The 23,463-nt window shown below is 52.7% G+C and overlaps 6 protein-coding genes across 6 annotated transcripts; 3 read left to right on the plus strand and 3 right to left on the minus strand.

Moving 5' to 3' along the window:
* Positions 1–1,424: 1,424 nt before the first annotated feature.
* On the minus strand, positions 1,425–2,951 carry CKM354_000776100 (uncharacterized protein; the record flags this gene model as incomplete). The annotated part of the gene is made up of 5 exons (XM_044803118.1): positions 1,425–1,607; positions 1,686–1,835; positions 1,943–2,223; positions 2,459–2,591; positions 2,712–2,951. The coding sequence occupies 5 exons, from the start codon at positions 2,949–2,951 to the stop codon at positions 1,425–1,427; spliced, it is 987 nt and encodes a 328-aa protein (XP_044659053.1).
* A 4,996-nt stretch (positions 2,952–7,947) lies between these two features.
* On the plus strand, positions 7,948–9,103 carry CKM354_000776200 (uncharacterized protein; the record flags this gene model as incomplete). Its single annotated transcript, XM_044803119.1, has 2 exons — positions 7,948–8,832; positions 8,885–9,103. 2 exons carry the CDS (start codon positions 7,948–7,950, stop codon positions 9,101–9,103), a joined length of 1,104 nt encoding a protein of 367 aa, XP_044659054.1.
* A 2,144-nt stretch (positions 9,104–11,247) lies between these two features.
* CKM354_000776300 (uncharacterized protein) lies at positions 11,248–12,381 on the minus strand (the record flags this gene model as incomplete). The annotated part of the gene is made up of 1 exon (XM_044803120.1): positions 11,248–12,381. One exon carries the CDS (start codon positions 12,379–12,381, stop codon positions 11,248–11,250), a length of 1,134 nt encoding a protein of 377 aa, XP_044659055.1.
* A 788-nt stretch (positions 12,382–13,169) lies between these two features.
* On the minus strand, positions 13,170–15,539 carry CKM354_000776400 (uncharacterized protein; the record flags this gene model as incomplete). Its single annotated transcript, XM_044803121.1, has 1 exon — positions 13,170–15,539. The coding sequence occupies one exon, from the start codon at positions 15,537–15,539 to the stop codon at positions 13,170–13,172; it is 2,370 nt and encodes a 789-aa protein (XP_044659056.1).
* A 1,061-nt stretch (positions 15,540–16,600) lies between these two features.
* On the plus strand, positions 16,601–18,932 carry CKM354_000776500 (uncharacterized protein; the record flags this gene model as incomplete). Its single annotated transcript, XM_044803122.1, has 2 exons — positions 16,601–17,695; positions 17,760–18,932. 2 exons carry the CDS (start codon positions 16,601–16,603, stop codon positions 18,930–18,932), a joined length of 2,268 nt encoding a protein of 755 aa, XP_044659057.1.
* A 992-nt stretch (positions 18,933–19,924) lies between these two features.
* CKM354_000776600 (uncharacterized protein) lies at positions 19,925–23,278 on the plus strand (the record flags this gene model as incomplete). The annotated part of the gene is made up of 1 exon (XM_044803123.1): positions 19,925–23,278. The coding sequence occupies one exon, from the start codon at positions 19,925–19,927 to the stop codon at positions 23,276–23,278; it is 3,354 nt and encodes a 1,117-aa protein (XP_044659058.1).
* Positions 23,279–23,463: the final 185 nt, after the last annotated feature.

The raw sequence follows: 23,463 nt of genomic DNA on the forward strand, positions 1-23,463 counted from the left end.
CGGGAGAAATCCCAATGCTTTCCTCGGGTGCTACGACAGTGTAATTTTTGGGGACGGGAATTTGTCAAGGAACGAGGAGGACTGTAATTTTTGTGGGTCGGTGGTCTAATGACTCAGTCCATTCTTACCCACTGCTCCGGACGCGGGTTAGTGTTCTGGCTGGGAACATGTATGTAGAAGCAAGGACCTTGATGATTACGTTGTTGGCTTTTTTCTCGTTGCACACGACTCATCGAGACGAAAAGAAAAAGGCGTTTGCACCTTCCGCGGAAAGCTTGGGGCACCGACTGATTGATGGGCTTTGGAAGGGGTGGAAGTCTGGAGAGAACGCACCAGACTTTCCCTCCTATCTGCGTCTGTGTGTGCTTTCCAATTTCTGTCTTTCGTCCTGCTCTCCGCCCGCCGGTGATGATTACATCTTTAGAACACTTGTGAAACATGCCATTTGCAAGGTACAGTACACACGGGTTCGGAATTACGAAAGCTACCGCCGCGGTGGTACTATACTCCAGTCTTTTTCTCCACGCACGGCTTGACGGCTACACAAACAAACGACGCATTGTCCCTCAATCTCGCACGTCTAGCTTACCGGACCGCGAGACAACAACAACAGAGCCTGCCTCGCCTGCCTGCCGTGCTTACAAGGCAAAGCAGACAGGCTTGCGAAATGATACAACACGTCCACACCAGACATCTGTTGCAGTAAGAACCACAAAAAAGAACCCGCGCAATCTCTCTCTCCGCGCGTTGGCTGCGAGCCGTCCCTTGAATTCCCGTTGGCTCGATTCAATCCATCAACCTTTTTTGTGACAAGCTCTGATCTGAATCGCGCACCATCACAGCACAAACACAAAAATTTTGCTCTGTCCCTCTCCCTTGGGTTCCAAGGTTCAAGGACAAGACATGGGAAAAGATTGGTCCGCCGTGCTCGCAATTGAGTTCAAAGTTGCCATGCGATGCAGGAGATCGTCACAGGAAAATGCCGGAAGAGGCTGTGCAACGTGTCGGGTCGCGGATGGTCGACGAGAGACATCATGCACAGTGCACAGTGCACGCACGCACGCGCGCCACGATCGTCAAAGTCGCAAAGAGAAAAAAAAAAGTCTGGTTTGCATGACTTCGAGATCGTTGGGAAGCATTTCTTCACACGGGAAAACGGTTGTGCTGATTCCCCAATGCACGTTCGCACACGCGGGTGAGGAAGAAGAGACAGAAGTCTGTGTTGTTGATGAAACGGCTCATGCTGTTGATGATTCAGGTTTCACGAACCAGGCACTGACTTTTTTCTCTGTCTTTGCCTTCCGTCTTGCCTCTGCGCTGCCTGTATGCGGACTGCAGGAGAAATCATCGATACGATCTGGACTCTGCTTACGTACGACCCACAAACGCTGGGTACCAACTGACAAAACTCCTGGTGAACCAGCTCATACCATGTTCTCTGCAGTCCTGGCAGCAAAATCATCTTCAGAGGTCTTCTTCCGCTCCACGGAATCTTCTCTTCGGTGACGATGTGGGTCTTCGCTCTTGCATGTTGCCATTCCCATTCGCGGCTTGTCGCCGGGGAAGTATTGTCCGTCAATTGGAACGAGTTCCTCACTAGTAAGATGCTGCATCGAGACCCATCTCGTCAGGAACATTGCATTGAAACATGGTGAAGATTGTGGAGCCTGTTGAGGTGAACTTACCAAGTACCAAAAGAACACACCGACAAAGAGTGAACCGCCGATGATGTTTCCGAGAAGCGCTGGAAGCAGCGATTTCCAGACGTAGTATGTGACTGTAATCTCTGGGTGGTGGTTGAAGATTGCTGTCGGGATGAAGTACATGTTTGCCACCTGGATGGTTTCCCGTAAGTCAGTGCCATCATTCCATCATGGTAACAAGTACGCAGCACAGCGACACGAACTACCAAACGCAATGAAGAGGCAAGGGCTGTACTTACAACATGATCAAACCCCAAACTCACAAACGCAAATGTCGGCCACCAAATCGCCATGACTTTACTAAAGTACTCCCGTGGCATCATGCTCAAGAAACAAGCCACGCAAACAAGCCAATTGGCTCCGATGGCTCGCAGGAAAATCGCATGCCATGATGGTGTGATGGCTTTCGATGTGCCGAAGCGGATTACTTCAGCTGCGTAGGCAGAGGATTTGAAAGTCTCGCCATATCCGGTTATGAGGGCCACGACGAAGAGACAGCCGGCGAGGTTGCCCCAGAAGGCTGTGAGGGGAGGTTAGTACATGCTGTGAAGGAGAGAAGTATCGGAGAAGGTTTGTGTGTGCGATGTTCATTCTGGGGCATTGGACCGGAGTTGTGTTTCGGTGTAAAGAGATAAGTGGAGTGGTAAGTTCTCATTGCAATTGCTGCTTTGAGACAAAAGGCATTGTGTAGGTTGAAGGATAATTATTCCTCCCCTCGACGTGTTTGGGTCCGGCTGTTGCAGAGTATAACTTACTAAGAAACCAATGCTGCAACATCTTCAAAACAGAAATCCTCCCCTGCAGCGCAGCGATCGTGGTATACATGAAAGAACCCGTGCAAAGGTCTGTCCCTGTTACGACGACCATTAAGAGACCGAATGGAAAGATCTAGACATTCCATCAGAGTCAGCCTCAACCTCCTCAACATCCTTTCCCCCATCTCCAAGTTGCAGAATCCTGCACCTCGTCCCCAATCCGACTAATTTGGCAAAAAAAAAAAACTCTTACAAGCGCCCCAATCGTCTTAATCAACCCCGGAGCATTCTCCTGAAACCACGGAGAAGAATTGACATTCAAATACGCCGCACAAGCAAAAGATAATAACATCCCACCCATGACGGCGCTCATGAAAATTTTGTCGACTCGCATGTTGGCTTTTTTGTAGCCGCATCGACCGCAGAGTTCTGTTGTTTCTTGGGGCGTGTAATTGCTGACGATGGCGTGGATGTATTGGGGTTGTAGCGCCATTTTGGATGAAGTTGTGGCCTCGGTGGGCTAGTAAGGAGTGTGATGGAATAAGAAGATCAAGATGAATGGACAAGTGTGCTGTGGTCGAAAGAAATGAAGGTAGAAGTGGAAGAACAACGGAACGAGATGGTGAGGATGCGACTTGCCTACCGACACATGAAAGATGATGATGCTGGTGAGGGAGAAAAAGAGATCATACTCACATGCTACAGCACATACGCGTCGACAACAGTCTCTCCTAGAAGCCAAGAGTCTTGTTCCTACCGATAGCCACCATCATTGCGGCTCTTGAGCGCTTCCATCGCGGAATGGAAAATCTCCTGCACGCAATAGTGAGACGGTAGAACCGTATACATTGCGGCGAATTGAGCAGCCAAGCCTGATCATGAGCAGAAAAGGCTTGCTGCCTGCCTCGATCGGAACTAAACAGGAAGCGCACATTGCGCATTGCGCATTCTATCGCGCCGGTTCACCCACGTGCTGCTTGTCCTGCTTGGCGGTGATGGGTTTGATACCAAATGGGCGCTTGGAGAAACGACGAAGACAAGGTCGGTGTTTGTTCGAGTGGTGCTAAGCCTCACTGCTATCCCTAGCAAGGAGGTTGCCGGAAAACTTTCGTGCTGACGTTGAAATTTCGGAAGATGGAGGATGGCTGCCAAGAAGCCGGACGGACCTTGTACATTTTTTTTTTTGCTGTGTTGGTTGTGTGTCGTTCTCGAATATCAGTCAACATTTGTAGCGAAGGTTTTTGTTGACTTTGCAAAGTGGTCAGATCGCTTCCGATGTCTGATGCGAGCTTATCTGCCAAGAGATAAAGCCATCAGATCGTGTTCCGCTGCTCGGCGAAATTGTCCACTGCCTGTCGTCTTCGATCCTGTGAGTCGGACGTACACACCACATTTGAATCACGTCTTCCTCGACTATTCGCGAGGACTTCCTTATCTGAGGCGCGAAATGTGGATTGTGGATTTGTGGGTCCTCTCTTGCTACTAAAAAGAAGTTCCTGTGGAGTTGGGCGGCCGTTCTGTTCAGTGCACGTACTTTAAGTGTATCTTTGCGGGCGTGGTGTCCCGCTTCTAGGCGATTGGGAGCGAGAACTACGCCCCGGGACCCGCAATGGTATGGTCGTTGTCAAATGTTTTGGGCGAGACAGTCTAGAATTTTGTGTTTGCTGCATTTGGGCAAGGCACGGATGCGGATGGCGGATGAGGCTGAATCTCGCGGGGCTATTCGCGGCCGAAAATAAAACCGCTGGTGTTCGCGATGAGATTTGGCCGGAGGGCATGGGAGCACGATATCCGAGCTGGTGATTGCGGTACGTTCTTCCGAGCTTTCGGTTTTGCAGAGGTTTTTTGCCTCGATGCGCTTGAACTTTTCCCAATCGCCCTGCAGACACGCCAAACTCGAAGGAAGAGGACCATGTGGCACGACGTATCCGCACAGATAGCAAAGCTTCTCTGTGCCGGCCAGCGTGCATTGTTGTGCTCCTCGTAACACACTGAATCGATGTCTCGGCTCGGTTCTGCGGTATTTTGTATTGTCGCAGTGCTGAGTGAATGAGGGTAATGCGCTGCATGTCGCATTTTCGGAACATACTGTAGCCGCGCGGAATCACAGGAAGGACAAATGTTTCGTGAAGTCGTGGGAGAAACATGCAACTTGTCTTCGTCGCGCCAAACCTCAATTCAATCTTGGCATGCACAACTTCACCTTTGAGATCCACGCCAGGTTCAGGTTGCCCAACGGCCTTTGCCAGACCTGTGGCCATTGCCGTCCAATGCCGCTTGCCATTGTAGGCGTATGGCCACGAGCGGAGTGGCTGACGCAGCGTTTGCCAATTGTCGACCCGATCCCGACAGCAACTGTGCTCTGTGTGACGGGTGTCAAGATCCTGACATATTCGTGGCTCTATCGGAAGGCGGCGAGGTTTTGCGATATGGCCTGGCTTGGATCAAGAGCTTCGCAAGTATTCAAGGTGTGTCACTCGGGGGCATTGCGAAGAGAAAATCCCATGAATAAGGCCATACCGACGCCATTCGGCATCGTGCTTGATTAGCAGTCCTTGTCAGGTATCCCGCTCATGTCGACGGCGATGTGTGCTATGCTGCTAGCGTGGCAGATTGGCATCGTTACGAGATGAGGTCCAGGATACTGCCAAGACTCTATGTTTACGCGCTATACGTGCCTGATGGCGGTCGCGATGCCACTCTCCACAACCAGAATGAAGGACCTCTTGATGATGGCGTCGGCGTCATTGTCATCGGGCGTCACTGAGATGGTCTCAGCTAGCCGCGCCGCAACTCAGCAGTAGTGGAAGCCACTTGTAGGGCGTGAAGCGCGCCGCTCTCGGGCCAGGTGGATGGGAAATGCAATTGGCAGACTGTTATCCATCTTGAGGATGTCCAGTGCGCTTCGGAGTCTGGTAGCTCGCTCTTCTTGAGTGCCATTTGCTGGGATCTCTCAGGCTATGCAAGATCGCAATGGCGGCGATGGCAGCTCATGTTGCATAAGTGTCCGACAAGCATCGTGAAAATTTCGACATGGCGGTGAATACTGATGCCAGCGCTGCACGTTCATGCGCGCCGTAATAGTCTCATAGTCCACTATTGTTACAGCAGTGAAGTCTGCGAGAGTGTGGGCATCAGTGACGGCGGTGACTGCCCAAACCGGGCCGGCTCGGGAGCTCCAGCCACCTTCTTCCAGCATTTCCCAGCTTCTGCTGCCAGCAAGCGACTCGACGCCTCCAGCTGCAGCAGTAGCGATGAGCGAGTGCGCCAGCCACATGCATAGAGACGTCTCACGAGGCAAGTACCACATCTCACTGTTCCCTCACTTTTGCTGCATATCTATCCTGGATACGTGCAGGCAACTCTGCCGCACTCTGCATATTGACCCACAGGCACGCGCGAGACAAACGGGACCATGCACGACCTTGCGCGACTGCTCGCATTGCCCTCGACTCTTCTAGCACTGATCGCAGCAAACACACCGGCTGTAGCTCACGATCTTCCCTGGCCGCACGATCTCCCACGAAACGCGAAATACTATCCCGATGACGAACCACATGTGAAGCGCGGGCTCGAGGCGCAGCGACGGTTGCAATGGCAGGAACCAGCGGGCATAAAGAAGCTTGGAGACGATCCTGGCGAGAAGTTCTTCATGCATTATTGGGAGTTTGGAGAAGCAGATCAGGCAACACACTGGGCTTTGCAACGCCTGAGACATCACAATGAGCTTGGAATATGCGGAAATGCTTCACGATTATTGCCCCCGCTTGAGCAGCATGCCAGTGACACCAGCCGCTCCTGGTCAATATTTGGACGCGACATCTTTGCACGGGACTTCGAATGTCCAGGTGGCACAACCTCATGTCGCAGTATAGGCTCAGATCTCTGCTGCCAAAGTGGTGAGACGTGTGTAAACACCTCTGAAGGAGTTGGATGCTGTCCCGCTGGAGCAACTTGCGGTAATGAAGTCGGCGAATGCGATACGGCTGCAGGATATTCGAGCTGCCCGGGAGATGGTGCTGGTTGCTGTATCCCGGGAGCAGCTTGCGTGGAAGGTGGATGTGCCTTTTTTGGAACCGCTACGGTCACGACGAACTTCCCTGCGCCATCAACGAGCAGTCAGCGACCAACGACTATTATAGTATCTGAGTCTGGTCAGACCACGACTGTGACAGTGACGGCAAGCGGGGAAGACAGCACGCAGACCGTCACTGTCACCGAGCCGACCACGATCGTTATTGGAGGTGGCACGAGTAGGACCTGCACTGCTGGCTTTCAGTCTTGTCCGGCGACATTGGGAGGTGGCTGCTGTCGAAGTGATCAAATTTGCGGCACCAGCACAAGTTGCTTAGAGCCGACGACTACCACTTCAGCAACAGCAGGACCACCAGTGCGTCCCACTAGCAGCGACAATTCAGTCTCGGCAGCAGATACAGAACAGACTTCTTCGACAGCAACCAGTGTTGTTGGTTGTCCTACTGGTTTCTACATGTGCTCGGCGGTCTACCTTGGAGGCTGCTGTCGGGTTGGCCGCAATTGCGATACCACCTCGTGTCCTGCGACAGCCTCGACGGACGTCGTGACCAATTCTGGCCTCACAATTGCTGCTGCAGGTGGCAATGCCGTTCCCACTACCGGCTCATGCGCCAACGGCTGGTCCACGTGCGCACCAGATGCTGGTGGAGGATGCTGTCCTTCCGGATATCAATGCGCTGAAAACTGCATCAATACCGCACCGGGAGGCAGCAACACAACTAAGATGGCCCCGGAATCTGCTGCGCCTGATGTCTTGGTGAGAGGAGTTGCATGGAGTTTTGGACTGGTTGGGTTAGTGACGGGAATGGGCATGATCCTGCTGTAACAGGTCAATGCAGCATATCAGTCATCTCCGTAGATGTGAATGAAGCCATCCAGGTACAATGCATCTGTTGCAACAACAGCAGGGAAGCAGTTGCTCTTGGTTCGTGACCTTGGTGTCCTTGCAGTCACGATCTGAGCTTCCAGTATTTTGCATCTTAATCGCCCCCTCTGACCAGGCCTTTGATGGCGTAGCAATTTGAGCACAGATGGACGAATTGAGGCATATGACGAGCAGCATGATGGCAGTCATGCTATGTCATGCTACGCTATGCTATGCTATGCCACATGTGTTGCAATCAAGCAGCTCCACAATCACATGCTCCCGCAGACTAGGCGCCGCTGCCGCCGCCAAGCAGATTGCCTGACTGAGTTTCCGGGGTGGGGTCCACCGCATCATTGGTCCATGAGGCTTCGAATCTCCCAAGCTCACCTGTGACCACCACCGACGCCATTCTTTCAAGCTGTATGCCACACAGCTGTGCGTGACCGTGTTTTACTCGTGCAAAAGCAGCGACTGACTCCGTGAGCAACAGATCACCTCACCAGCACACTTCCTCCCCACCGAGCGACAGCAGTGTTCCATTCATCGGAAGCACGATGAAGGGACCCTCCCTCCACCACCACCTACCATGAGCTCGTCAGACGACGGCAACAACAGCGGCAACAACAACAACAAAGGCAGCAGCAATGGAGGCGGAGGCAAGGGCAAGGGCTCCGGCAACGACAGCATCCTTTTCTTCCAGCCCTCCAAGGACGTGAAGCGATTCGCCAAACGCTACCGCACCGAGATCAGCGCCTCCACCTCCTCCGTCCTCTCCACCTTCGCCGCTTTTCCCCTCGACTTCGCCAAGTCGCGCATGCAATCCTACGAAACGGGCTTCGTCCATACCATCAAAGATGCCTACCGCGCCGAAGGCTTGCGCGCATTCTGGCGGGGCGTGACCCCACCGCTCATTTCTGTCACTGTTGTGAGAACCATCAGCTTCAGTCTTTACCAGAAAGCCAAGTACGCATATGATGCGGTGATCCACGAAATGACAGGCAAGAGTCCCCTCGTGACCGCGAATGCTCCGGGCTCTTATCCCACGTTGGGAACCATGGCATGTTTCGGTGCTGCAGGCGCGACTGCTGGTGCCGTGATAACGACCATCTCGTGCCCTTTCGAGCTGACGAAGCTTAATGAGCAGCTAGCTGGGAAAGAGGCGAGGAAGGCGGCCATGGCGAAGTTCCAGAGTAGCGGCGCGACGAGCCAGAGTGGTGCTGCGCCGGTGGTGGACCTGAAGAGTGGCGGGAGTATGGCTACGGCGAGACGCCTGGTGAGGGATCGTGGATTCACGGGGCTGTATGCTGGATACCGGTTGCATTTGCTGAGGGACACGGTCGGGACGGCGATCTACTTCATGACCTATGAGAGTGCGAAGCAGTTGATGGGCAATGCGAGAGGGAAGAGTGCCACTTCGCCGTATGCTGTGCTTGCTGCTGGAGGACTCTGCGGCATCGTCAGTTGGGCTTGTGTGAGTACTTCATTTCGGAATATGAGTTGGGCCTTGCTGACATTTCAATCAGATATATCCCGTGGACGTTGCCAAAACTGTCTACCAGAAGGCCTTACTCAGCGCAGGCAGCGGGCATGCCGCTCGACCACCGATTCGATTTTTCGCCGGAGGTTCATACCGAGGACTGGGCGTTTCCGTGCTGCGATCGTGTATCATCAACATGATCTTCTTCAGCAATTTCGAGCTCATGAAGAAGCGGATCAATTCCATGGATGACGATGTTGATTGAAATGCCACCACGCAGAACTTGACACTGAAGACCAAACGAAGACGGCGATTACCATCCGCAGAGACGGAAGGCGGAAGTCGCGGCTAAAAAGTCCTTACTTATCTCTCATCGGCGCAGCGGGCAGGAGCATCAGAACTCAGTCAATGAAGCATCTCACGGAAGCGACAAGGGAGGCAGCGAGTAAGCACCGCACATCAATGCGGCTGCGTACACACATTTGAAGGCGTTACTGAGCGTGGGACGGCAAAGGAGTTCTTGCGGGCGTTTGTTTGGAGATTCACCATTGAATTGCTAGTTGAGCGCGCGGCGGATGCAATACTCCTGGCATTCGACGAAGGGCACGCAGGGTGAGGCTTCTTTATTGATTGGGATTTGGGAAATAGTGATGCATTCGCGAAGTGAGAATTGACTTGCATGTGCAGGTGCTGATGAGCTGGACATAGCATGGCTGAGAAAGCAGCCCAAAAATATTGGAAGCAGAGCAGAATCAACTGTGCTTTCGCGTCTTTGCTGTATCTCCCCATTTACGCGATAAGTTCTGGACACGTCCGAAGGACCTTCGGTCTAACATCTCGCGGTACCTTCCACGCACCGCAAGCTAACTCTACAGTCACGGTCCACCTCCTGCCAAGTGGCACGCCTTTGGAGTTTGGCATTGATACCACTTCGATCAACAAGACCACAGTCCCGGCCAATATTCGAGTGCATTGACTGTCGCACTGTCCACGAACTATCCTTTCACGCCAAAACTGCATTGCATTGTTGACTGCCTGTACGTGCACAAAGAGTATCGAAATCAGAGGACAACGATATTCATCTTAACGACAGATGGAAATGAGGCCATTATAATCGACACAAAGAAACCTGGGGACAGGTGAGAAAGCCCCTTCACGAGTCGTAAGTATGCCACAACCATGCTTTGTTCCTACGCCAAATAATGCCTTTATTCACAACCACAAAGCACCATACTGATCAAATCGCAGACCACAATGCCCATTGTACATTCCCGCAACCCTCCATAGAGTATAAGACCCTCTCCCTCCACCTCCAATTCAACTTCTCTCCTCATCAGTCACTCAATACCTCGTTCAGACAGCTCTGCTTGTTTCTGGCAAACAAGCAAGAACAACTTTGAACAAGCAATTGAGACCAAAACACAACACACAACCGCGACCGAAAACCAAAACCCACTTTCACACATTTACAAGATGTGCAACAACACCACCAACTACCCAGTGGCAACCGCCTACCTGACTATCCCCACCGCAATGGACGTTGAACGCTGCCCTAGCTGCCGTCACAGCATCGAGACATGCCGATGCGAGGCTCCTGTGCAGCCTCGTCGTCGAGACATTGTCGACTCGGTTGATGCTCAAAGCATGGGCTGGGACACTTGCCCAATCTGCCGACAGAATATCAGCGACTGCTGTTGCGCCGTGAGGAACCAAGCCGCAATCACACTCTCGGACACTTGCCCAATCTGCCGACAGAACATCAGCGACTGCTGCTGCGCCGTAAAGAATAAGTTTGCAATTGACTGCGCTGCAAAGCACATCACCTTCATGGTTGACAGCGCGATGAAGAACGGATTGCTAATTCTAGGTGCCTTCTCCGGCCAGAGCATGCCCTGGGACACTTGTGCTCGCTGCCAGCAAAATATTTCGGACTGCAGTTGTCACGTGAAGAACCAATTCGCAATCGACTGCGCCGCAAAGCACATCGCCTTCATGGTTGACAGCGCGGTGAACAACGGCTTTCTAACTCTAGGACGCTTCGACACACACTGTAGAACGTGTGGCATGCGCTGCGAGGAATGCACGTGCTATGTCAAGAACGCCCGCCCGGTAAGCTGTCGCTAAGTCGTCTGCAGCGCTAACTAGGATCGATGAGTCTTAATCTCAACCATAGACTTTTCTGGAATCACTCTGTCAGTACAGGTAGGAGCTACTTTGTAGCACTGGCTGGAATACGGGAGTCTTCTGAAGGGCGATCTCACGGTGACAGGTAACGGATCTTCCCACTTCTTTGTCTTTTGTCTTAGTATTCCAATCTTTGTGCGAGAAATAGAATAGCAATGTCAAGGGATCTGATCAAACAAGCATTTACACTTCTTCAAACAGTTTTCATCACAAGTTCTGGCCGAGCTAATCCAACTTCTCATAATGCGTACATTCCTTCACCATGCCCAGTCTGAACTCCTTACCCGCTCTATCAGCATATGCTTGAATCTTCCCATTTGGCCGCCGCTCCCTCAACCCCTCCACGTGCCAGATCCCATCTTCGCAATACCTACTATCCTGCCTTTCCTTCAAAACCGTATTCAAACTCTTCGTGCTATGCAAACATGTCTGACAATCACATCCACGAGGCGACTTCGCGCACAGCGGCATTCGTTCCGCATCGTCCGGCCGATAAGCCGCCTTCGTGTCCAAGTTCATGATAAGATCCACGAGTAAATGCTGCAAACACCGAAATGCTGCATCGCGACAAGTGGTTCTCTGGACTCTTGCTTCGAGCATATCGTCGATCCATTGACAGAAGAATCCCATTGGTTGTTGGAAATTTTCCATCCATTCTGAGAGGAATTGATCGTAGCCTTTGACTTCGAGACCAAATCCTCCATCGAGGAGTTCGTTGACGTCGCGTCGGGATCCGGACACGATCATTCTTTCCGAAATTATGAGACGGGAACCGGGCCACACTCCGACATTTGCGCCGTCGCCTATGGTATCTCGTCGTTGGTCGAGTTCTTGGTCGATTACGTACATCATGTTTCGGAGATCTTTGAGTTTTGTGTCGTGGGTGAAGGATAGATAGCCGGTCTTCGTTCGAAGAATGTTGCAGTAGACCATATACTGTGCCAGCAAATAACAAGTGAAGATTTTGAGATCGTGGACGCCTTCTTCTGTTGAAACGTGTTGTCGACTAATGGGATATTCGACCAGCTCGAAAAGCCGCTGTTGCAAATCGTAGGCTGCGACGAGAAGGGGCTGAGAGTACTTTTCTGTCAAGTTTTCGGCCACTTTTCGTTGCTCGAATTGGATTTTCACGGCTTCGAGTTGTTGGTCTGTTTTGGATTTGTATTCTGCCATCATGTATTCGTGCTTTTTGTTCATGGCATCGATCCTTTCGGCTTGCTTCCCAGTCTCGCGGCTTAGTTTCGCATTTTGCTTCTGTGTGCGCTCTTGGATAACCCAGCCCCATAAGAGACTGCCAATTGTGCCGACAAGACCGATTGCAGCGACCACGAGGGGAACGATGAGGTCTGTGTTCGCCATTCTTCCACAGAAGGTTGCCGAGCCGGGCAATGTTTGAGATGTTGAGCACGGTTGACGAGCAGCGTGCAAAGGTGATGAGGCCTCAAATGTAGCTGGTTGAGGACTTGAAGATGAATATCAGCAAGCCTCAAGATTGTGGAATGGCGTAGGCTTCAGGTTCTAGACTCAGTAAAGTTCATGCCCGATGTGGTAAGGCCAAGACACTAGCATGTGTTACGCCTGGCCTGGTACCGTAAGTACGAGTTGCCTCTAATGGGAAGTGTCGATCTGAGTGATGCTGCTGGTACCAACACTGAAAGGTGTTCTTCAAACGTGTAGTCTGCATCACACTGTGAGGAAGAGACGTGTTTTGCAGCCACGAAAGGTCATTTCAAGCCACCTTCTCCTCGCCCCACTGATCTGCAGCCTGATGATGAAGTTGAGAACTTGCTGCGCGTTGCTTGGACCTCAGAGGACACTGCTCGAGCCGCCTTGAACAGGGAAGTCGACGTTGTCCGCTGCCGGTCAAGAACGCCATGTGTAGCGATCCTGCTGTGGCGAGCCTGGCCAGACGTTGCTTCTGGCTTGCTGGCGACAATCTCGGGATGTGAAAACAGTGCTCGCGCGAGGAGGCGTTTGCTGTACTGGAACGAGATATGCACCAATATTGAGGCTGCTCGAAGTCTTGGGTGAAGTACCGATAAGTTGAGGGCGGGCAACTCTAAACACAGGGTGACGGCTCTTGCCACGACTTTGTAAGGCGGAAAAGCCATGAAGTGGAGACAACCACAACTACATCGCCTCTGAGCTCACTTCGACCCCGCCGACCAACGTGCAAAACGAAGGCCACCTGCTTCACCTTCCGCGTCTGTGACAAAAAAACGCGACTTTTCTTGCGCATCGATATTTCCTTCAGATCGATAGGCCAGCGCTGCGAGTAGAACCTGCGTCAGACTCCGCCGCCTTCTGCGTTGGGACAAACCAGCCACGAATTGAAGCAATGTGACTACACAACCGGCAATTGCGACAGCGCCACCTAGTCTGGCTGTCTTTGAGTCGAAGCCGTATGCCCAGACGTAGACGCGTGCTTCGAGCTTGACCTCCCGCGCTTGATCATGAGGCCTATCACGCGAAATGGAATACTCGGCTATAGACAGTGTTTGATACACTGGTACGCTCAGCAGTGCTGACACAGTGGCATGGTATCCCTTCGAAGGAAATAGAGGCGAGAAACCTGGGCCGAGCCTCTCAGACTGAGCATCAAAAACCAAATGCCATAGCCTCGCGATCGACCTATTGTGTGTCACGTGGCCATCGTCCCAATCTACTCCCCAAGCGGCGAATGTCCATAAGGGATCGATCAACAATGGCTGCTTCGAGATGTCGTGCCTGAGGTTTGGGAGCTGTACCAATCCCAAGGGGTTCGTTGCAGGCCACGGGTCTAGCTCGTAGGTAGTGAACGCTACTTGAGGACGGTAGTCGATTGCAAATGACCTTGACAAGGTTTTATTACCAGATTCCCGTGAGAAAACGAGGGTGTGAACATTATACGACTCTCTGGAGCTTGCCATACCATTGTAGATTCCGAAGAAGTGCGTCCAGTTGCAGAAGAGTCCAGCAGGAATTGTCTGATTGAGACATAAAGCTGGGATGTCCCTGGATCGGTCTTCGAGCAATGAATCGTTCATTGCTGGTATTTCAGGATGAAGGAAGACAGCCTTGGCTGAGCTCAAGACATCTACTAGGATTGCTGGAGATGTCTCATTGGTCGCATCGATGGTGAATCTTCGGTGACGATGCTTCGTTCCGTGATGGCTTGCAGCCCAGCCTTCTCCTGCCTGTATACACTTTGTGAACAGGGAATTATTGACAAGTCCTGTGTAGTCGTGCGCAAACACGATTTCGTAGTGTGGGAAACACATAACAGCGCGACTTTCGTCCACTTTCACGGTCCACGGCTGGCCTTCATAGAGGTTTTGCGCAGCGCCCAAAAGGACTCCGTCTAGCCGCAGCTGTACTCCAAGGCTGTTGTTGACTACGGCAAGATGTTGAAACTGCTTCTCCGGCATACCAATCTGCTTTGCACTTTGGCCCCTGGAAATATCATGAACAGAACCTCGAAGTTTTGCCAAATGTGTGAGCACATGGCGATTTGGGACCCAATAGGAGACTTCTGCACTTGCGTCGACTGTGGAGTTCAGACAGAGCGTCAAGCCTCTTTGGTAGCTCGTCCACTCGGTGGGTATTTTTGGAGGAGTCACGTATTCGTGTACTGAGACGAGCTCGTTGATTGTACTCAAAATCCACGTTTCAAGAGTTCGACTCCACTGCGTAGCGCAAGAGTAACGGCGAAGTCTAAGAGCATTGGCGTGGCAGTTCGAATCATATTCAGCATCCGAGCGGTTGTATCGTTCTCCAGGTCCCACATCTGTGTCGACGTTGTACATCCACCCGAGCGAATTGAACGTCACCTCCATCCACTTCAATGAAGGTAGAATCAGTGTGGCTGTAGCCGGCCCCATGAGATTGACCAAGAGTCCCATGACAACTGATGTTAGGAGCACCAAAGTCCAAACAAGGCGCGAGTGAAATACGTGAGGTACTTTCAGAGACCTCCACAGAGCTCCGTCGAATGAATTGAGCAGATTCATGAATTCGTTCGGTACTGAAAGAAGTCGGACGGACAAGCCGTGTCGAGATTGCGCCAAACGCATCACCAGAAGATACATGAATGACCCAGCAACGACCACAAACCACAGCTCGAGGATCTTCGCAACATACTGCAATGTGCTGTTGAAATTGCGACTCCGTATCGCTAGCTTTGCCATTTTGGCTTGCACGCCAATCTGAGTGTGGAAGGGCATCACCCAGCAGTCTTGCTTTGGACACCAGCTGCTGGCACCGACGATATGATTCTGGAGATTAAGAACAAGCAGGTAAACAATGGGCACAGTCCAAGCAAGGCAGAAGAGCTGCATGGGCAGAACCTTCCACCACGGCCGCTCCTGGAGATGTTTCCGGCTTGTGTGGCAAGGATCCGCTGACGAGCCTCCAGCCGGTGAAGACTTTCCCAACTCCTGAACATCTTCCGTTGGCGTTTTCTTGAATTCTGTAGTGGTCTGGGTAGGTTTGGGGCCTGATGCAGAAGGCCACGTACGGGACAAGGGTAACTGAGACATCTCGAAATCTGCCAGAGTGAGCGACTTGCAACAGAACGGATGGTCTGCGACAGCTTTATCGCTCAGAGCGGACCAGGCTGCCTCTTAGGCATGGAGACATCACTGGATGAGCGCCAATATTGCAGCTCGAGACTACTGCACGATCCCACAAGGCTGAGATAAATAGTCTGCGCAACGCGCTCTTCAGATACCTATCATAAGGCAACCCAGTGAGAGACGACGCTTCCGTTTACCATCTTTCTAAGGCACGCGCGCGCGGCAAATTGCCACAGTATGCAATAGAACTTCCTGTAGTCGTTCTTCGTCTTTCAAAATGTCAGTTGTGGCAATTGGAAATGTATCAGGCCACTGCTGCGGGGACCGTTATTGGGCGTTGGCTGTCTTGGTTTTGTCAAGTGGCGTTGCGTTCAGCCTTGTCCAAGGGCGAATAGCAGGCTGCACGCGATCGCCACGACAACTTGGTATGCTGCACAGGCCAGTCGAGACTGTCAGTTCCCAGCCACGCCAAGTCAAGAGCTTTCCACAAGATGTAAGGGCGGCTTTGGTTGAGCCGAACGCAGCGGTGGAAGTCAACCTGTAACTCGAGGCGCAGTCACAAGGGATCTGCCAGTCGGGCGAGCGTCGAAGTACAGACGGCAACGGCGGACAGCACCATGGCAGCTGTGCAGTGTTGCAGAGATCTTCTGTCACAAATCATTCGCTCATGGCCGTGATAAGTGCAGGTAAAGTGCTGTAGATGAGTCGGCATGACTTTGAGGAAGTTCTGGTGTGGTTGCGTCAGACCATGCAAAACACCTTTTGTAGTGCCTCCGTTGCCGTACATACTCCAATGACCCGGGCTCTGCCAGTGTTGGACGTTGACTATGGCTCACCGTGACTTGAGCAGCCTTGTATATTGGCAGAAGGTGTTCAGATCTGCGACGAGGCGAGCAAGAACCGTAGCTTCAGCCTTGGAAGCTAAATCCAAGCCACCCTTCTGGCCCCACTTGCGTCCCGTGATAATAAAGGTCTGGTCCTGGACTTTGACAACTGCACATGTATAGCTTGCTCGAACATTCGCCATGGACCACTTGTGGCTGGACCGTGAAATGCAGCTCGAGCCAGAGATGGTTCCGTATTACGAACCAGGAGAACTGAAGTATAGCCGCAATGAGCTCGATGCCTGGACGAACCGCTTACGCTCAGCGATGCAACCGGATTCGCCAGCGAGAAGCACTGCTACTACCGGCATCTTCATACAAGAATGCATGTTCTTTGGCCTACTCACGGAGTTCTGCGCTGTCTTTGGGATAGAATTTCGTCGCGATGATTTTGTGACTACACGGAACGACGAGCAGGTACTGACCACCGCCAGGCTTCATCTTCTCGCTAAGGACGTCGTTAAAGCACGCATCAGAGCTCATCAAGGTACTGAGTGGCTTGATCTTGCTACTGGGCGTCCCGAATCACAGGAAATGATTGAATCGAATACGAACGTCACTGAAGCTTCCCATGAGCCTGATGGGCAGCTTTTGCTTCGCCATCTCGATTTTCTGAACAGTGTCGCTAGAGAAGCTGGCTACGACGACCTTCGTGAAGCTGCGGAGAATCTACTTCGTGCTTGGAGTCATCTTATGAACATGATGCTCAAGCAATGGTCCAGCGATCGTCCGTTTACCGCAACGCTAATAAGTTGCTGCGTACTGCTCGAGTCTCTGACGAGGCTTTCCGATTTTGCGTTGGGCATTCGTGGTGCCCAGCGAATAAGGATAGAGTTGTGGACCGAAGAGCTGTTGGATGATCTCTGGCTGCGGCGTTGTCGACATAATCGACTTTGTCCGCAGCGGGTGGAGTGTCTCATGTATAGCGGCCTTGCGGTGACGCAGACGTATATCGCCACTTCGATAATCGGGCACGACGAAAGTGACCATGGAGACTGTCGGTTCGGACAGTTTTGTCGATCTAGTCAGGCGCAAATCCCACTGCCTGCTCACACTCGAGAGTGCGCAGGAAAGTGTGATGTTGTGCTCCTCGCCTCAGATCAAAGACTCGAGCTGGAGCGCAGCATTGAGTATACCGGTTACGGCCTCTTGAGATTCGGGTGCAATTCTTTGGATAATGCAGCATACAGCGTATGTACTCCATCTGCAGAGGTGCAGTATGTGGCTTTCAGTCACGTATGGTAAGCGTAGCGGTTCACAAGCTCATCATGTCCAATACTGACCGGGGCGCGGCCCATAGGTGTCCCATGGTCTAGGCAATCCCCTGCAGAATGGTTTGCCTGCTTGCCAGCTCCTTCGACTGAAGCGGATCATGCAACAAGCGGACTGCGCTACGTATGCGTTCTGGCTCGATCCGTTGTGCGTGCCATTGAATTCTGACTGGAAGTCTCGTGCAGTGGAGAAGATGGACGAGGTATACCGTCAGGCCTCGAAAGTCATCGTGGTGGACCGAGATCTGATGCGATGTCGAGGAAATAACATCTTTCGACGCATGTGTATGCTCATGTCGGACTGGATCACTCGCATTTGGACGCTGCAGGAAGCTGTGCTCCCAGGTGACAAGCTCTTCGTTGCATTCGCCGACGGTGTGAAGCATGTCAACAGCATTATCAAGGATTGGTGGGATGAGAATGGACTGTCCGCGCGATCAGTGCTTGTCTCCACCGATGAGACTCTCGTCTTGCAATCGATGCTGTGTGTCGGGGGAACGGAACTGGTCCAACTGGTGGAGAATTTCCACAACAGAGCGACCACCCGACGTGAAGACGAAGCAATCTGCCTCGCGATTCTTCTCGGCATCGATTTGCGCTCTCTCCCGCCGCGATTTACGATCCAAGATGTGTTGAACAGACTTCCTGGTGTAGCACAAGATATAATATTTGCACCGGGAGCACGCTGCGATCGCGGGGGATTCAGGTGGTGCCCAGACAGCTTCATGTCAGCGACCAGACGCAAGACATATGAAGCCCGCCAGGTTAGCGTTCAGACCGGGCCGAAAGGCATTCGCATGGAGAAAGACGTGATGCTTATCGGCTCTTTGGACTTCAAAGGTTTCCTGCAGGAGTCTCCTGATACAATTTCCCAGTATATTCTGTTGCTTGAGAATGGAGTGCCACAGATCATAGCACTCTACGACAAGATCCTAGGCGCAGACCGGACGGCATTGCGACCCAGATATCTTCGAGACGCCGCGCTGGTTTTTGAGAAGTCTTCCGACCTCGACGATGAGCCTTCTGCAGTCATTCTTGTGAGCAATGCGAGAAGTGACGGCGAGGAGCTCCGCGCCCAGTACGAATGCATTCTCCTCGCCGTGGACATTGAACAGTTTGACCGTGGCAGTTTGTCTGGTCGAGATGGTATCGTTGAATTGGCAGTCATGCGTTTGAGGGAGACTATCATTTGGGTGGATTGATGACTGTCAATGTGCGCGTGAAGGTGTTCCTGAGGAATGCGGACCCATGTCCGCGGAAGTGTGCTCGATCTCCTCCTTCTAGACACGGAAGTGGTGTATACCGAGCCCACAGTTGCAACCGAGCTCCGATCTCGTGTACGTGAAGTCGAGCAGCTTCTGTTCCGACAGCAAGGTCTCTGCCTTGCTCATCACGGCACTAACAGGGATCTCCAAAGTGTTCGCAGGTCACGCGAGACCCACTATTGCTTCTTGTTGGGGAAAGGTGGCTTTCACGTGAACATGCATTGTCATGACAACGGTTTGGCCCCACAATCAACACACGACGTTTCACCCAGCCATTCGCATTGCGCAAGAGAGGCTGGCAGAGCAGCGTCCCATTCGCCGTACCAGGTGCACGCCTGTTGCGCAATACCAACGCTGCGTGCGCGGCTAGCCAGTAACAGCGCAAGCGTCGTCCGAGGGAAGGCTGGTTGAATGGTCCAGGCCGGTGTGGTGACGGCAGCGGTCGGGTTTGTTGATGTGTGTTCGACCCATTTTCAAGGGTCATCGACTGCAGACCTTGAAGTGCTCACTACTGCATTGCGTGCATTGCATGCCACCATCGCTGATTCGCGTACGCCATCCTTGATCGCTCTCACACCCTCGAACCCTCGACTCGCCTGCCTCGCGCATTCTTGAGACGACGGAACCGGGCAGCAGACGCGAGCGCGGAAGGCTTTGCAGCAGTCGTGCTACCAGCTGCATTCTCTGTCCCTCTCCTCCGGACCCCTCGCTGCGCACTGTTGTTTGTCTAGTCTCACCTCTCACTGCCCGGACCTCACGACCGCTTTCACGACCCGGGGAAGATCAGTCGCTCGTCACAGACTATTGTAAATCACGGATGGGGAGGACGGTGGAGGAGATCATGGTCTAGCCACGAACCGCACTCGACACGACGCCCGCTTCGAACGAACGACTTATGACCTTCCCGACGACCACGAAACGATATTCTTATGAAGGGCCAGTCACTACCGTGGGGCCTGCTGGCTCTGTTGCGCGTAGTTCTGGCCGATGTATCATTACCCTATAATCCGACGAGTGTGCTGCGGTCGCGGAATTCGACAACGGCCTACATCCTGCGAAGCTCGTCGAGCAATCCCAATCAGGCGATACTGCAGAGCATCGACGTCTCAGAAACGGTGTCCGGTAACGACGCCTCACCCTCGACTCTGTCGCAGAGCTTGCCATTCCTGAACGATGAATCGCAAGTGCCGTATCTGCCCATCATCGATGAGTATGGGAACATCACAGTTATTGCAGGAGATTGTGCAGAGGGAGCGGATAGCACAACGATATGGAAGTGGACTGGACAATGGAAGAAACACACCACAACAGCACAACTCAGCGCATTTGCGAACCTGACAGGCGTCAATTACCTGGGCAATGGTGTGGCATTTTCAGCCGACGTGGGAAACTCGGAAACTCAGCTGGAGTTCTTCGTGTTCGGCGGCATGTGCCCAGCAAGCAACAGCACAGCAGCGTCATGGCAAAACGATGCTCAATATTCGCAGTCAATGCTGGTATACAACGCAGGAGGTACGACAGGCGGCAATGAGAACACTTACAGCGTCAGCGCATCGGCCGCTCGAGGGCCTCCCATCGCTGAAGCTGGCTTCACCATGACTGGCCTTCCACCTACTTACCGAGTCAATGCGACTGGGGCAGCACAGACGCAACAGCAGGACTTCTTGTTACTGGGAGGGCATACACAGAATGCCTTCCTGAACACTTCACAAGTCGCACTCTTCTCGCTACCGCAAAACAGCTGGTCCTATCTGCCGGTGCAGCAGCCTTCACCAGGACGTACGGATCTTGCCGCGCGAGCTTCAGATGTAACTCTTGTCGAGCCTCGCTCTGGGCACACGGCAGTCCTGTCGGAGGACGGAAGCCAGATTATTGTCATTGGAGGCTGGGTAGGAGACATTACGAACCCAGCTGAGCCCCAAGTCGCCTTTCTCAACTTGGGCTCCGAATATGGTGGCGATGACCAGCTTGCTTGGACGTGGACAGTACCAAGTCAGGCATCGGGTGGAATCGCAAAGAATACCGGACTCTATGGTCATGGTGCGACTATGCTCCCCGGTGGAGTGGTGATGATTGTGGGCGGCTTCACGATTCCAGCTGCTCCTTCGAGATTCGCCAAACGGCAAACGCAGTCTAACGACCAGGTATTACTATACAACAGCACCTCCAACGAGTGGATCAACTCATATACAAACCCGGTCGTCGCCAGTGAGACGAAGTCGGGAGGTGGAGCATTGAGCAAGACATCACAACAGGCAGGCCTCGGCCTCGGTCTAGGACTAGGTGTGTTCATCCTCGTCATACTGATACTTGGTTACTTCTGGTATGCGAGACGCCTAAAGCAAAAGCGTGAACAGCAAGAACAAGCGCTCGTTCATTCAGCAGGCGGGTCATTTCTCGCCCTAGATCAACCTTACCTCGATCACGGAGATGTACACGATCGCCGGCAAGGACCATACGCCGCCATCGACGACGGACCACCGGAGATGCAGCATGCAGCGTCTACAGGACTGTTCGTCAATGTTCCAAGTCCAACAAGAGGTCTTCGAAATGGACTTGCCACACGTCCGTACTCATACCACCAAGCACCTCGATATGATGAGGCGCGCGCCAGTAAAGGCAGTGGAAACATCCATCCTATACTGGAGCGTCAAGACGAAGACGATCTTGAGCGAGGCGGTAATGCGCGCAACCCATTCTCGGACCCAGCTCGTGGACCCCAGGCTGGCCCATCACATGATAGGTTCAGCAACGCTGAGGCGAAGCTCCAGGAGTTACAACGCGTGCTCAATTCTGGTACTGGATATGCTCCCATCAACGATCCATTCAAGGACCCGCACCCTAATCCGCTAGGCAGCAATCCAAACTCACCGCGATCTCCAAATGCTGCAGAGACCTTACGGATAGTTCCGGCTTACGTTCCGCGATCACATCTTGTGGAACGAAAACCCGTGCCATCAGCCAAAGACGCAAATTGGTTGGTCATTGAGGACGAAGATGATGAGCCTCCAGCCCCGATGCCTGGACCAACATCCGGATCGTCTTATTGGAATGGTCGCACCTCACCTACCAAGAGTGATGACCGGACATCATCCACCTTGAGTGATCGCTCGACCCGATCACATGCGTCCACTTCTTCTATCACGCGAACAATGTCGACGCGCACGGGAGCTCTCTTAGCCGCAGCATTAGCGAGACGAGAGGCAGAGCAGACACCAGGCACCACGCCGATGGAGGGGCGAACGGCGACAATGTCCACTACTGAATCTTCTGGGGGACGAAAATCGCCATATTACTTTTACGGAGCTCACACAGAGTCTCAGAGGCAATCGAAACGAAAGTCGAAGAAGCCCGTGCTAGAGCCGATCCACAACGCCGACAAATCTACAGAGTCCTTCATGACAGCACACTCATCGTTCATCGGACTCAAACAAGAAGGCAAAGCCCTTCTTGGAGGCAGCTCAGTCTCCGATCGTGACGATCCATATCGACGCGCACTGGCCGCTCACGGCTTAGCTGGAGGCATGAAATCCGAAGCAGAAGCCTCCACATCACCACACCGCCGCCAAGGCTGGATGGGCAGCATCCGCCGAGCTCTCACAACCGCCATGAACGAGCGAAGTTTCAGCCTGACAAGTCAACACAAACACTCCCACGAAGAAATGCTGGAACCCCGAACTTCCACTTCCTCACCCACACGCTCCGACCGCGCAGTCCTCGGATTACAAAGCTCACCTCGCCGCGCAATTTCCGACGGCGGAGCATTACTGAAACAAAAACGCGGCCAGAAAGATTGGGATACGATTCATCCTTATAAAGATGATCCTGAACTCGAAGGTGACTGGGGAGAAGAAACTCGTACATCGCTCGAAGTCCGCGAAGCAGAAAATGAATGGGATGTTGAAGGCGCGGCTGCGAAGCGTGATGTGCAAGTCATGTTTACGGTTCCGAAATCGAGGTTAAGGGTTGTGAATGCGGATGTTGAGAGGGCGAGTATGCGGTCTGCGTCGGATGGGGCGATTAGTAGGAAAGAGAGTGCGCTGAGTTTAAACTCAAAGAATCAGCAGCAGAGTTTGATTGGTGGTGGTGGAGGCATGGCGACGAGTTCTACGGCTGGGGTTCTGGGGAGAGGAGGGTCCACGAGTACGACGAGGAGTCGGAGTGGGGGGACGCTGGAGTTGAGGGAGACGGAGTCGCAGATGCAGGTTAGGATGAGGGCGTTGTTGAGTTCGGGGAGTAGAGTTGAAGAGAGGGAGAGGGAGAGGATGAGGAAGGCGAGGTGATTGTTCTCGGCTTCTCTCTGCGATGGGGGAGATTGTATATGATGATGATCAAGAGGATTGATTCATCGATTGATATGGGTGGTTTGGCTTGATGATGAAAGCTTCAATGGTTGAAGAGGGGCAGACCAAGGTGCCAGGGCACAGCACAGAATGATCGTTTAGCGAAAGGTGCTTGGCGTTTTTAA

The sequence above is a fragment of the Cercospora kikuchii genome, assembly GCF_019650295.1.
Source record: "Cercospora kikuchii DNA, contig_00004, whole genome shotgun sequence".
Lineage (NCBI taxonomy): Eukaryota > Fungi > Ascomycota > Dothideomycetes > Mycosphaerellales > Mycosphaerellaceae > Cercospora > Cercospora kikuchii.